Source organism: Vidua macroura, chromosome 1, assembly GCF_024509145.1.
Source record: "Vidua macroura isolate BioBank_ID:100142 chromosome 1, ASM2450914v1, whole genome shotgun sequence".
In the NCBI taxonomy this organism is placed as follows: domain Eukaryota; kingdom Metazoa; phylum Chordata; class Aves; order Passeriformes; family Viduidae; genus Vidua; species Vidua macroura.
Window position 1 is genome coordinate 93,354,301 of NC_071571.1, and position 14,870 is coordinate 93,369,170.

The window sequence follows — 14,870 nt, forward strand, 5'->3', positions numbered from 1 at the left end:
TACAGTTCTCCTACTGTAGTCACAGCAGGTAGTATTTCTAAGGACAGACAAGGCTTTTGGTGGCACAGTCCTCTGCAGAGTTGCACCTAGTGTAACCACTCCCATTGTGCAAAATGGCATCAGCATGTCCAGATGAAGATAATGGGTATTAGAGTCACACTTCATCAATGCAAATTATGTGAGAAAGTGCAAGGCAATGTGAAACCCCAGGTACTCTCATTCAGAGGTGTGACAGTGATTCCAAGTGTGGAATTAAACAAGGAGCTTGTCAGAGGTCATGCAGGTGTATTCTCCACTTGCCCCCAGCCATCTATTCCCACACTACCCTGTCTCCCCATCACCTCGTTTCTGCGAGGCAGCTGCACAAGGAACTGGACTGGAGAATATTGCAGTGTTCACAGCACAGCCCTACAAGCAGCTCTGAGGCACACAGTAGTGTCTGGCACCAGCACAGTTCTCCAGTGCACTGCTGCATGCCAAGCAAAGGACCATGACAGCAACTCTGTGAGAGTCTAAAGAACTGCTGTCTGTAGTCATGTCGATAGTAAATCAGTGAAGCAGAGGTTGTGCAGCAACCTGATTTATGGCAGTCTCACTCTGCATGAGGAACAAGTTTGTTTGCCCACAAATATTTTTGCAGTTTGGCTTGAATTTATGTGATGTGGACAGTGGTGTACTGGAGAGCAGTGTAAATTCCACCACCGTGATCTCACTTCAGACCAGGGTCTAATATTGCATTGCAACCACTGGCAGGAGTATTAGAGCAAGGATATCAAGACTGTCTCAAACAAGAGGCAGCACATGGCCAAAAGGGAGCTGATGTACCTCAGACACAAAAAAGGAAACATTCTCATGGCTTGGATATGGTCAACTGGACTATGACAGATTTAACCCAAGATACAGTAAGATGTTGTTGCCCCTCTTTACTGTCCAGTGTGCAGCATTTCATACCATAGTTCATAAGCACTAACATGCAGAGAATTAATATCTTTACATCTGCCAACTCTAATGTACAGGCAGTAAATTCTATCAGAAGAGATGGTCAGTCTTCTTGGAGAAGAGAAGCCTCCCAGGTGTAGAACCATTGCACTACCTGAAAACGTCACTTATCCCACATATTTAAAGCATTTGGAGGTTTTTCTGCCACCCATCTGACATGTAAAGCCATGCCCTTCGTGACTAACAGATAAAGGAAGACATTATAATTACTTATAACATTTTGAAAAAGAAAACATTCATTACAGGGCTTCTTTTAAAAAGCACATATACATACATCTAAGCTTTTTTTTTAATAATGTGGTTGTTATATAGGTGAAGTTGATATAAAGTTGAAATAGTGCAATTTTAAAGAAAAAGTTAGTGCAGGAGTCAAACTACAACAATAACAAAACCCAAATATAATTTTATTTTTTTGTTGTTGTGGAAACACATTACTGACTGGGTTCAAAGAAAAGTATACACTCTGTTTTCAAAAGCACTAAAGTGCACTGAAGTGCCTTTGAAAGGTATACATCCACCTCTCAGTGAGATTAAGGGTTTCTTTTGGGATTGAAACTAGGATGTTTTTGAAAATAATTAAATAATTGAAAATCTTAGTGTGGGATTTAGTTTTGATGTAGGGTGACAATATCTAACAAGCTGCTACCAGTCAAAAAATACTATAAAGTAAAAAAGTGCATTTCCTTTGTTGATGTTACAAGTAACAGCAAGGAAAATAATAGGAGAAATACTTAATACTTATCACATATACTTAACAGCATTTTGTAACTCATTTATAGAAGTAGATTACATCCCACTGTTCAGTCTTTCAGCAGCAACATGAAAGGCTGATGGCAATGAAATGGAAAAATATGGATTCTAAAACAATAATATTATCAAGAAACTTAGGAGTAACTTCAGTTTGAAGTGAAACAATTTCTAACTCATTTATGTAAGTCGTTGTTTTTACTTATGTGGTCCTTTTAAATTAGGAAGTTGTGTTGGGAAGCCCTTTCCTATTGCCATTAATTTAATGCTGGGATGAAGGAATAGCTGATCCTTCTTATAAGAGTGAAAAACAATTATAAAGCAAAAACTCTTATGGTAAACTGATCACACTGAAGACCATAAACATTTTTGATTTGCACAGAGGCATCACATCAGCTTGAGAAAAACAAACAGAACAAAGGAAACAGAAATTGTTAGACTTTGCTAATGAACTGTAGACAAGGGAGGAAAGGTGATAAGGAAAAATTATCAGGTATACCTGTGCAGCAAGTAATGATTATTTTTCTGTGCCTGAGCTTTTATCTTTCTTTCTTCTTTCCCAAGATCACTAAAAGAAGGGCAGTAGCAGGGGGTAGGCTGTGTGTACCTGTGTCTGTTTCTTTTCACACACAGGTGCACGCACACACACACACATTCTCAAAATCTTTCCACTGGCTTTTGATTTTAGTAAGTCATTTAACTCAGTTGGAAGAGAATCTACAACTTCTTGCTTTTAACATTATAAATATTTCAAATGTTATAAAATCTATTGCAAAAATGTACATTCAGCGGTTTTATGAGGCACAGGACCTGCTAATGTATTTTCAGGGAAGCTTGTGTGTACTCTGTTCTGTCCGCTGTTGGACAACGGTGGAGAATCCAGGGGCTCACGCTTGATTGCTTGAACCAAGCAGGGGTTTCTAAATTCACACGGCATTTTGAACACCTCATTAATCGGCTCTTTCTCCTCCCCTGGGCTGGGGCTGTAGAAGTGGCTGTAGCAAGCTGTGTGTGGCAGGTCGGGCATGCTTTCCAAACACACAGAGGAGTTCTGAGGGCAAAAGGGGGACACCTCCTTGTTCCGTGAACCCTTGCAAGCTCTGTTCAAGGTCAGGTTGTTGGGATGATTTGCTATGATGCATTGCCAATTATGGGGTGTGTAAAGGCAGTGCCTTGGCTTCTGGCACGGCAAGGCTGGCTCGCAGAGGTCCGGCTCTGTTTTGAGGTGCATTCTGTTGGGATAGCTGGACACCTGCTTTCTCACCGAGCCGCTCTCATCCAGCCAGGCTCGGCTCTGCGAAAGCACGTAGTTATCAGCAATGTTTTCAGAATCAGAGTCATATTCCGTTTTGATGGGCATCTCCAAGGGAACGGCTGTGTCATAGAGAGACTCTGAGGATATTAATGGTCTCTGCAGCTTCACATGGTCTGTCACATAGCTCTCTGCACAGCGCTGTTGGAGCCCCGAGTAAGGCTGGCCGTTTTCTGCGCTCCCCCAGTGGGAAGGACAAGTTGATGCCAAATTAAAAAAATTTTGGTCTCTGTTGTAGAGTGATCCAGCTCTCCTGTTTGGACACGTGTTCATTCTCTGGCTCACAGAACAAGAACTGGAGTTTCTTAAAGTCCAGCTGCTGTTTGTGGTGCAGTTGTTTTGTATGCCTAAAACTGATGTATTAGAGCTGAGAGGTTCCTCTTGCATAAAACACTCACCATTAGTATGAGGCTCAAACTTCACTTTTACGTTATCTTGTTCATTCTTCACTGCTGCCCAGTTAAGATGCTTCCACTGGCCCAGAGTTTCAATGGCACTGTTATAGGAAAGCCCCTCCAGGTTTCCTTTCAAACTGGCAAAACCACTTAGTATCTTCAATTGTTCATCTTCTTCCCTTTCAATAACAGTAGAAAAAAGAAGTCAGTCAATCAGAGGGTTCTAAATGGTTGTTTTCTGGGATACAGAGTGGCTTAACATGCGTTACAAGCTATACGTTGTCCTCAATACAGGACTCTCACACCCTTGTGCACAAAATCTTTGCATTTGCTTGAGAAAACAAAAGAGTGTCCCCACATCTGGGTGTCAATGTGTGTGCACAGCTAACTTCCTGAGGCATTGCTTCATTTGAATTCATGTATTGTTCTTCCATTTCAGGCACACAGTTCAATAAAGAACCTAAATATTGTAGTACAATACAGTAATTCCCCTACACTTCTGTTCTTCCCTTAAAATATATCTAAATAACATTTTTGTGTAGAAAATTCTAGAGATAAAATACATGTAGTATCTTAAATGAGATATATTTTGTTAACAAGGAGTTATTTGGACACGTAAGACCTTTCTGATCAGAGTGATTTGAGGGACAGCCGTGAGGGTTTAAATTTCAACAACACAGCTGAGAGGAAATAAAATGCCCAAATTAAATAACCAAATAGTGACAGATGTTCATATTGAGTGTATGTTTGTTTTATATGTCTAACTTAATTTATGTTGCCTTTTGTTTTCTAAAATGGCCAGTAAATTAATTTTCCATGACCTCCAGCTGAAGTACTCAACATTAAAGAAGAACACTGGCAGAGAGTGTTGCCTGAGCACTACCATGCCCAAAGCAGCTGTTTTCAGAACTGGGGTCCAAATCCTGAGATTTAGGTCTTGAATTCACTGATGTGCTGATTCCCAGCTCTGCAGGGTCAACTGCCATGGAACCACCTCATGCATCTCCAAGCAAGAAGCAGCCATCTCAATAGGAAACTGCCTATGAAAACCTGAAGAACTACTGAGGCGTTTAGAAGGCTTTTTCTTAGTTCACAAGAGAACTTTTTCCATGAATCAATGTGCAAGAAAAGGATTTTCCAGTAGAGGGAGTCCGTGTTGTTACAAAGAGAGAACGTTCCACTGTAATAATGTACACCATGAAAGAAGAATATTTTCTCTCTCTCTCTCTCTCTTCTTTGAAGCATTAAATATCTTCAGTCCTCTGCTAAATATTCTTATTTTTATTATTAACAGTATTGAGATGCAAATGGTCTCATAAAGGTTTGCTGCGGAACATGCTTCTCAGAAAAATGGTCAAATTGGGAAGCATAAGACTGAACAAAATGCAATAGTAAAAAAAAGTTAAGCCCTCAAATGAAGAATTTACAGTGAAATAGTATCCAGTGAAAATTCTCCAAAAGAATCTATGTTTCCTGGAAGACAGCATACATTTTAACAGCAGCAAAAAAAAAGTTGTAGCATATACAAAATCTATCGCAGACGAAGACAAAACTGAATATAAACACCAAGGCCAACTCTTGTAATACTTCAGTCTGTGGGAACTATCAAGCACAAAGGAAGGATTTTAATCACTCTGAAAGCAAAAATGTAACTAAATAAACATGCTTAATTACACAAAAACAATTTGGAAGTAGAGAAACTAATAAAAGAAACAGCTCCTTTTAATCTGCTTCTTAATAGAAATTCATTCCCTGACACAGCAAGATGACGTTTGTGCCATCCCTGAAAAGGTAAAAAGTTCCAGCATCCTCGGGTGAGAGCTCCCCTGCTATTCATGTGGATCTTGGGAGACACACTGCCTGCAAGGAATATCTACTCTAGAAGTGCAAAGACTTTTTTCATTTATTTCTTCCACCTGCAAGGCATTCTGGAAGAAAAAATCTGGGATAACAGCCACATTTTTAGCACTGGGCCAGATGGTGGCCACATAAAACTCCTGGCCCCTGCTCACTGAGTCCACTCTCTTATCTCTTCCCTCAGGCCAGCTTGAAGAGATGCTTCAACAAGGCCCACAGGAACTGGAACAGACAGTCCCACAGGGGAAGGATGAAAAGTCCACTTGAGAGGAAAGGATAAAACTCATCCAAAAACTCCTCTCTGAATGCAAATCTGAGAGATTAGTTTACTGTGAGATTAGTTACTCCATGACTCAGCCTACAGGCAACTAGATGTATCTGTCTACAGGCATACAATGAATATTAGTACCCTTCTTTAGACTACGTTGCACATGCACAACTGAAAACATGAGCTCAACTGTCTTACATGAAGGGAAAAAAAAAGCTTAACATAGTCAAATGCTAATAAGCAGAAAAACTAGGACACTAGATTTTCAGCTGCAACGTGGAACAAAACCCAAAATATTTTTTTTTTTTGTGCAAGAAAGACAAATATTAATAATCAAGTAATTTATTTCTGTGTTAATGTATGCGTATACTCGACTTCAGAAAAAGAAAAGGCTGAAGACAGAAAATAAATATTATTTAGGATTATAACTGCCACTTCATATGTCCCAAGACAGAAATAGATTTCCATATAATAAGTAAACTAAATTTTTCTCGCTCAGCTCTTCTTTTAGGTCACTATAGCCCTTTGTAAGATTTCATACAAAAAGAATGCATTCATTTTCCTATTTTTTTTTTTTTGGTACTGGAAAATATACTTACTTTAACATTTGCTGTTGGGCAAGGACATATTCTGAACAACCACTTCGATACAGAAGTTGAGTGTTAGCTTGAACCCAGACCCAGTGATCTTCATTTGTTTGTACTTTGACTAGAGAAATGCCATTTTCTCCATTATTCTTTGCTATATAATTTTAAAGAAAATAGATTTTAATACAAGCAGTATTAAATATTTTTTGTTAGCTAAACTGCAAATGTTCAAAGATTTCTTTGTTGTCCTAGAAGCATCAGCATAGGAAAGTACAATCTAAAATATATCACAAAATGAAGCATATTACATCTTAAAACTAAAATTTGAAAAGCCTAGTAAGGCACTTAAACTGTAACCAAGGATTTTACAGTAATAGTCATTCCTTCTAATATTTTCATCTCAGTAGTAGTAGTACCCACAAAAAAAAAAAAATGAAAAATGGAGCTATAAGAGAGGAATGATTTTAAAGACATTAAAGATTTCCAGCAGATATGACAGAAGGATGAATACAAGTCCACTCAAGAAGAAGTTTCCCAGTGGGGTAGGCTTACCATCAAAATTTTATCTATTGTAAAATCTCAAATAGAGACTAGACTCTCATAATTTTTCCACAGCCAAAAACTGCAACAGCATGACTCAAAGCTGTGGGCACATCATGAGTTTTAAAGACAATGCATTCTAATTTTCCTCTGTTTTCTAATCCTTGGGGAAAACTAGCATTTGTAACATATCTTCCAGTTTTCATCAAAGAGGAATAGATATCGTTATTAATTATCAGGATTTTCACATAAACTTATTGAATTCAGTGCTGCCACTTTTAGGCAAGCATATGTTGAGTATTCTTTTACTACCATCTATTTACAATTTACTATTTACTCTGATTGTTTATTTCTCTGTAAATTTTCTACCCACTCTGAAATCACAGACTTATTCTGCATTATCTTTTGTGGTGGACATTTTTTTTTGTTTTTTTTTTAAGAATAGGTGCTAGGGAGAAGCAGAATAGAGCATTGGGACCAAAACCTGAAAAACTTACAGGAGAAACTAAAAGAAGAGTTTCTTTTTCCATAAACTGTATATAATCTAGAAGTACTTAGCAGTACCTTTGATTTGGTTTTCAGCAATCTGTAATGCATTAGTGAAGGCAGCACCTTCGTGGTGATTGTTTCTTCCATATAATTCTGTTGCTTCACAAAGTCCTGAACTGCCTTTTGAACTGGAGCTGTAGAGAGGAGAAAATGTGGACAATTCCTTGTCAGCGAATGACAGCACAGTAGAATCACAGACTCCAAAAGATATGATCTTCAAGCTGATGACCCAAAACCCAGGATGCAACAGGCATTTGGTTTAACTAAGTAGTAACTAGCACTAAATAATTGTCTTTTTCCTGCATCATTTGGTTGCTCCAACTAGTGTGTGACTGGAGTTCTGTATTCAATTAAGAGGAATAGTTTAGGAATAATCTGTTCATGACTTACTATATCTGGAAAAATAAATTTCATCTGGAATTGAGAGAAATGCTGTGTATATTCTGCTCTTTCTATTCAAGTTACATTCGAGGTACATACATCACAGTGACCAGCAATGCATTTAAGAGTTGGTATGACTTCAATTTGCAATAAGTACCATATGATTTGAATGTATTTCTTCCAATCTTTAGTTGAAAATGCTTGAATTGGGGCTTTAAAAGGGTGCAATGTTTGTAATACTGAATTACAAATGCTTCCTTGCATTAAGACCATCGGGGAAAAAAAAAAAAAAAGACTGTGTAAATCTGCCCACCATAATTGGCTACCATGCTTCAGACTTGAACCAAAGCAAACACTGAAGATAAATGGTTGCTTCATTCTTGTCAAAGCCTTGGCCACTGTCCAGTCAGGTAGTAAAGCACTTCTCTATGAGGAACTCGGTTCTGATCATCACTTAATTTCACCTGGGCCACTGGAAAAACTAGCAAGTAGAAATTACTTTCCAACTGTATTCCAAAAGCCTGTGTAGTCCATTATATCAGACTTCCAGCAAATTAGTTCTTCTCAAAAGGGTGTATGTACTAGAACCACATTATACATCTGGATAGTGAATACACACATACACAAGCATAATCTAATTAAAAGCCAAATTATGGTACTGTCAGTGATACAGATGAGCATTTTGCTTCAAGCAATAGAACTCATTACTGTAAGGTTATATTTAAGCAAATAAGGGAAAATACGATCCTAGCCCCAAACATCAACAAATTCTGCCACAGAAGAGTAACAAAAATAAGTGTTAGGAAGGAGATGAGCCTGAACACAATTTGTCCTGATCTTTTGTGATTGCTACCAAATGATCACCCCAAGCCATTTAGTACACTAGTAAGCGTACATGTTCATAAAACTTCTGTTGAAAGATAAATGCATACATCAAGCACAACACATTAGACTCTTTGTGAACACCCCCCCACACACAAATTCAGCTTTCTGAAGTTTTCCTTTTCCTTTGTTACCAAAATGCCCAAGTCAAAATAATTGTATTAGCAGAAAATACTGAAATTAGAAAAATTACATAAAAAATACTTTTTCTTTTCCACTTTTACAGCTGGCTTACTGCATTGGTAACTTTTGAAGGTTAGAAAGATATCCTAATGTTCCATTTCTAATATAAAATTTTGTATATTGAAATATATTACTTAACATGTATTATAAATAAAGTATAATATATTGCATCATCTTGCCTTCTATTATGCTATATTATAGTAATTGTATTATATTTATTTTGTATTCAATAGTAAATCCAGATAAATTATTCACTTTTCTAAGAAAGAGTTTTAAAATTAAGAGATATTTAGCATAATTTGTGTTTTTTACATGCTTAATAGCCCATAATCTTCACTAAATGCCAAAAGATTAATTTGTAAATACTTTGTGTTCGCTGCTGCTGCATCATCAGCTTTGTGTTTTGCTCTCACAAGCAGGCTTTTCATCTTCATCTCTGTCACAGAAGGGAGCAGAAGTGGTACCACTATGCAGAATAAAGACAGCTGAGGTGGCAATACTGTTCCTGATGAGGACTTCTTCCTTTGTCCAAAGAGGAACTTTAGTTTGCCTTGGAACTGCATTGTCTGGTATATAAAAAAAACACAAACAAAACAAAACAAAAAAAACCACACCAAAAAAAAAAAAAAAAAAAAAAACCAAAAACAAAAAAACCAACAACTTAAGCATTTAGTTTATAAACATTTAATATGCTAATACAACCTACAGACTGTGCCATTTAACACCAAACCCAGTTTTGAATCAGCGATTGAACTACGAATTTAATTTTCTTCATATAATTTAAACCATGCCACTTCAGAGGTAGGGTGGGTGGAGGTACTATCAATAGTAAGGTGAGACTTTTGGGGCTGGTTGAGATTTTTTTCTCTCTTGTGTACTCAGAAGTAGAAGTTCTGTGTTACATTCTGTTCACCAAAACGGGCCACGTACAGTGGTGCAAACAGTTGTTTCCTCTGTACCCCACTGAAGCTGGAACCATTCTTTTTCTATGCTCTGTTCTCTCCAGCAAGATGGTTTCTTAGTTTCTTTCCTCTTATTTTGCACTTTCTCTGGGAAGTATACAGACTGGCAAGTATACAACCCCAGGGCTGTGCAGACAGGTACCAAGGAAAAGAATAGGCCCAAGATAGCCACATACAGAGTGCACAGCTTGGAAGGAACCATCTGCCCCTGCCTCAAATGTTTGTGTAGTCAGAGAGCAGGGTTCAAGTTAATAGCAAGCTGCTGCCTCTCAGTGAAAAAATTAACTACCAAAAAAATGCCCAGTGAAAAATCAGCCCATTTGAGTTAGGCATTTTCCAGAGCTACGAGATTAAAGCAGGGATGCAGAAATGACAGCTGCTGAGACCCATAGCCTTCCAGCAAATGAGCATCTGAGGCAGAACTTGCATTTCCCAGTCTCATGCTCATTGTTACATTTCTTTGCACATGCTGGAGTTTCCCCTAAGTAGAAACAGCATTGGTCTTTACTAAGGAAATGGAGAAGAAGTGATTTCTAGAAATGAACTGCTCCTAGTATGGAGCATGCAAGAGACTTTCTAATTCTGGGTTTTATTATTAAAGGATTCTTTACAAAAGGGAAAAAACAGATTATTTTTCCTTATTCTTAAAGCAAATACTTTGGGCTTGAATGTTAATTGTTGAAATTCAGACTTGCCACCCTTGTGCTATGCCCAGTACAAATTGAGGACAGATATTGTCGAAGAGAGCTCAAAACATAAAAATTTTTAAAGTCTTTCCATTTCAAATATTGCAATCTTCTTTTCTCCCATCATTCTTTACACATATTAAGAATTATCTTAGGTGTTTCTTGTTAGTGCACAACAAAAGAAAAGTGTATCCTGTCAATGGATTTCCGCAATATTTATGTTGAAGGATTTTTCATATGAAGTGATTAAAGTCTATTATGTCATGCCTACAGTGATCTAAGTGAAGTTGTACTTACAAGGAATCCAGAAGTACTGTCCAACAAGCAGCGAACTCGACAGATGAAACAGCGAGTTAAAAAGGAAGAATAATCTGTTGTCATGCTGTCATTCTCTTGTGCTTTGTACAATTTACTGAGAATATATTCTTCTCCTAGGGACAACAGTGGAGGCAACATATATCAGATCACACTAAGAAATAATGAAAATGTTCTGTAGCCAGTTGAGGAAGCTGTTACGGAAATTGCTAAAAATTGCTTTATGGATGGACGAATATTCAATGGTGTCATGTATGGATACATCTGCACATGCTCTTACAAAAGAAAAATAAAAGCTCTGCAATGGGATTCGGGTGAGTTTCTTCCAAAATTTGGACTTTATTTCCTGAGTTTTTGTGATTTTTAATGATGCAAAACAGGGTAACAGATGTTGCTTGTTTTGAGATCAGAGATCACAGAAAATGCACTAGACCTGAGAACAAAATAAGGAAAAATGCTAATCCTAGAAAAAAAAGAACAGAACAAAAAAATGGATAGTAGATTATTAGTTAATGTTCAGGTGTTGCACCTCCTTGATTGTTTTGTACAAATGCAGTTTTTTGAAATATTTCCAAAAACACGCAAGTATTTATGCAAAACTATGAACTCGAGACCTGAAGTTCTCCACAATATACATTAGGATGAAAATTCCAAATATTTGTAAATTTTATAGTTTGAAATAGTAGTGTATGTTGTTTTGCTTGTTTCCTGCATACTTCCTACAAAATGTTGAAAAGCTCCTATATTTATAAGATATTTATAAGACTCTTATAAAACACAGAAACTATTTTACAGGAAATGCAAGAAATTCCACCAAAGTTTCATGACTGTGTTCCTGAGGACTTCGTAGAGGTTGCTGAAGGATTTCTTGCAAGTTTCTCCCCACTCATTTGGTGACTATACTTCCCAATTTATTTCCTCAATTACTACCTCACCTTCTGGTGAAATGCATACATTTTGCTGAGATCAATAATTCTTTTTAAGGTTAACAATCTCAACCTGATTGTATGTTCTGTAGTTGTGATTTCAGCTTAATATCTCATGTAGGAGAAACTTTGAGGGCAGGCATCCAATTCCCATCCTAGCGAAGTATAGCCTCAGAGGAAAAAGTGCATTGCTAAACATATTTGTTCTTCAGAAGGCTTCTGTCTACATCATTTTGCATGGAAAAACAAATGGTAGAAAATGATGCTTCCATGGTGCTTTTGTACAGAAACCTTTTGCATCAATGAGAGGACTATTGATGCCCTGATATGTTGCAAACAAAATTTTGGCAGTATGAAGAACTGATGCTGCTCATTCTGAGTCTGTAGGAATACGTGTAGGCACATTAGAGAAAACTAAAGGAAACAACTTTGGAGCACCAGTGACACACTCTGCCTTATAAATGCCCAGGATCAGGAAGAAATGTCATCTCTGAGACAATAACATAAATAAATGGCCACTGTGCATCTTTCCAGTGAAGAATCTGACTGGACATGGTACTGATACGGGCATAGGTGGAGTGCAATTCTACCTCTTTACAGTGATGCCTATATTTCCAATCAACATACACAATCCCACCTGTTTCTGACTGTAGTTGCTGTCCTGACAACATCTGGGGAGGATTCATGGCCCAGTGCAGTTGTCTACAAAAATCCTGGCGGTCATCCACGTGAATGTAATCATATATGTTTTGGTGCATTACATCAGTCTGAAACGATTGCAACAAGGAATGGTTAATTAGGAACTGTAGGGGGGCAGCCATTTATCTTTAGATTGATGCTTTGCTTAAAATAATGGCAGGTGTAGGACACCTTTGGAGCAGCTTTAATGAGGAAAATTGTTTCAAAGACCCCTACTTCTCAACATCTGCTTTTTCCCCTCACATCCTAAGATGATTCTTTCTGTTCTTAACTCTTTTGTACGTATGCAAATATGAGTAATAAACGTCCAACTGGCAAGTGAAGACTAGTGGCATTCCCCCAGGGATTTATGCTGGGACAAACCCTCTTTAATTTCTTGACTAAGGAAACCTGGGATAGAATGCATGCTCAGCAGGTTTGCAGAGGGTACGAGCTGGGGAGGGCAAGGCAGCTCCTTGGTGGGCTGTAAAAATAGGCTGATAGGAACTTCAGGAAGTTCCACAAAGGCAAATTTCTCTCTTAATTTTGGGTACCCCATGAAAAGAAAGAGATTAGAATGTCAAAATGAGCCCAGGAGAGTGCTACCAAGACACTTAAGAGAGCTGGAGCACATCCAGGAGAGAAGAACAGGGTTTGCTCAGCCTTCGGAAGGGCAAACCACAGAAAGAACATACTGCTTGTCTACATCAACCAAATGAGCAGAGGAAGAGAAGACAAAGCCTGACTCTTCTCAGAAAAACAAAGTGAGAGGGCAAGAAGCAACAGACGCAAGTGGCAATGTGGGAAGCTGGGAATTAATAATAAGCAAAAAAAATTACAGTCGTGGTGGCTAAACACTGGAACACATCTTCCAGATCAGTCCTGCATCAGTCCTGCATCAACCTGCTCTAGCTCGATGTACTTTGAGCAAGAGATTGAACTAGATGACCTCCAGAGGTCCTTTCCAACTGTGTGGTTCTGCTATTCTGTGACTTTAGAATATACTTATTTCACACAGACAACCAGCCTAGAAAAGCAGCATCTTATACTGAAATTGAAAAGAAACTTCTAACTAAATCTTAGTTTTATAACGAATCATGTTTCTGCTAACGAAAGCTTTGTAAAAGGAAATTTCAAGAAATAAATCTTCACCCCTGAGATTGACAAAAATGAGATGGCATAGTAAAATAACCTTATTTCAGTAAGTCTAATCAGCAGTCAAAGGTATGCAACATACAGTGCTGCATTTAAAAATAATAGCAGAAGTTATAATATTGGCAATATATGTATTGACAAGAAAGTCAATACAATGTCAGTGACTGGGTATTCTAAGTAATTCTGAATATATTTACCTGATGAAACCCTAGATAGTCCACAATTGTTGATGATGCATAGAATATCATTCCATCTGCACTCACCACCAAGGCAAAACCATTCAGTGACTGAAAAAGGAAAATAAAATACTTTAAAAGATAATAAGAAGATAAAGAATAAAATTAGTATCAATGTAATAATTTTAAGAATATCCTAGGAATGAAAAAACTTACTCTGCAAAAGTTGGACAATAAATTCTTTCCTACCATGAAAAATGAGTAACAACCTGGAACATGCTTTCTTTCTTTTCTAAAAATAGTTAAAATATTTAATTACAGTATAACGACCATATTACATTACTAGTTTATTGTCTGCTTAATTGTCTGCATAATCATTAATTCATAGAATTAAAAGTTTAATAGCAAGTGCCAACTACTTTGTTTTTCCTTTTACTTTAAAACTGCACATTCCATAATAATTACTTTGAATATATATGCATTAATACACATAATATAATAATATCCAAAGGGAAAATTAAATACATGTGCTATTTTACCCATGACTCTAAAACTGGATTTGTACTTTTTGTATGGCTTTTTTCTTAAGCTGCTATAAAAATACATACATAGCATAATTGCATAAATGCAATGAATATAAAAAGTCAGTCCTCATGCTGCATGAGGACTGACTAATTCTGCCTCTCTTCCCTTGATAAAGGTTTGGTAACATATCTTTACTCCAGCAGGCTTGCACTCCAAGGCAGTCTAGATCCTTTCATGTGGTGGTTTTGAGGTCTTTGAGATTGCAGTTCAAATAGCTGTTGCTGAAATACTGCTATATTATTATTATCCTTGCTTCACCTTACTCTCGATGTGCCTATTAATCCTGAGTTAATCCTGAAACACAGTGAGGACAGATTTTCAATTGCTCAGTAACCAGATACACTGACATATTTTTGTGAGCTTGGTTCTCTTTTTGGTTCCTAAATAAGGACCAGATTTCCAAGACTGCTTGAAAGCAGCTCCCACTGTGACAATGGTGGGCAGAATTTCAAGAGTTCAGTGCACAATAGACTGACCTCCTCAGAAAGTTTGGCTCCCATCGTAAATGTGGAGCACCTTTGGAAACGTGGCCCCGTGGGACCACACTTGGCCAGAGGCTCTGTGCCTTGAAGAACCTGTGAAACAATGATTTGAGAAAAGTAGTGGAGAGCCTTCAATGGCTGTAGCAGCAAGTGATTCAATCAGGTCAACACTAACCACAAGTCAACGCTAAGAACAGTCAATGGC

The 14,870-nt window shown here is 37.6% G+C and overlaps 1 protein-coding gene across 1 annotated transcript in view; it reads right to left on the reverse strand.

Annotated features, from left to right (window-relative positions):
- Positions 1-1,304: 1,304 nt before the first annotated feature.
- The window catches only part of AHRR (aryl hydrocarbon receptor repressor), a 63,042-nt gene continuing 49,476 nt past the window's right edge, over positions 1,305-14,870 (reverse strand). Inside the window, exons 4-10 of the mRNA XM_053983010.1 lie at positions 13,620-13,709; positions 12,227-12,356; positions 10,646-10,779; positions 9,067-9,266; positions 7,270-7,388; positions 6,178-6,319; positions 1,305-3,632 (exon numbers count right to left, since the gene is read on the reverse strand). Of these exons, the coding sequence (XP_053838985.1) occupies positions 2,513-3,632; positions 6,178-6,319; positions 7,270-7,388; positions 9,067-9,266; positions 10,646-10,779; positions 12,227-12,356; positions 13,620-13,709 (1,935 nt within the window). The 3' untranslated portion in view covers positions 1,305-2,512. The remainder of the gene's footprint in view (positions 3,633-6,177; positions 6,320-7,269; positions 7,389-9,066; positions 9,267-10,645; positions 10,780-12,226; positions 12,357-13,619; positions 13,710-14,870) is intronic.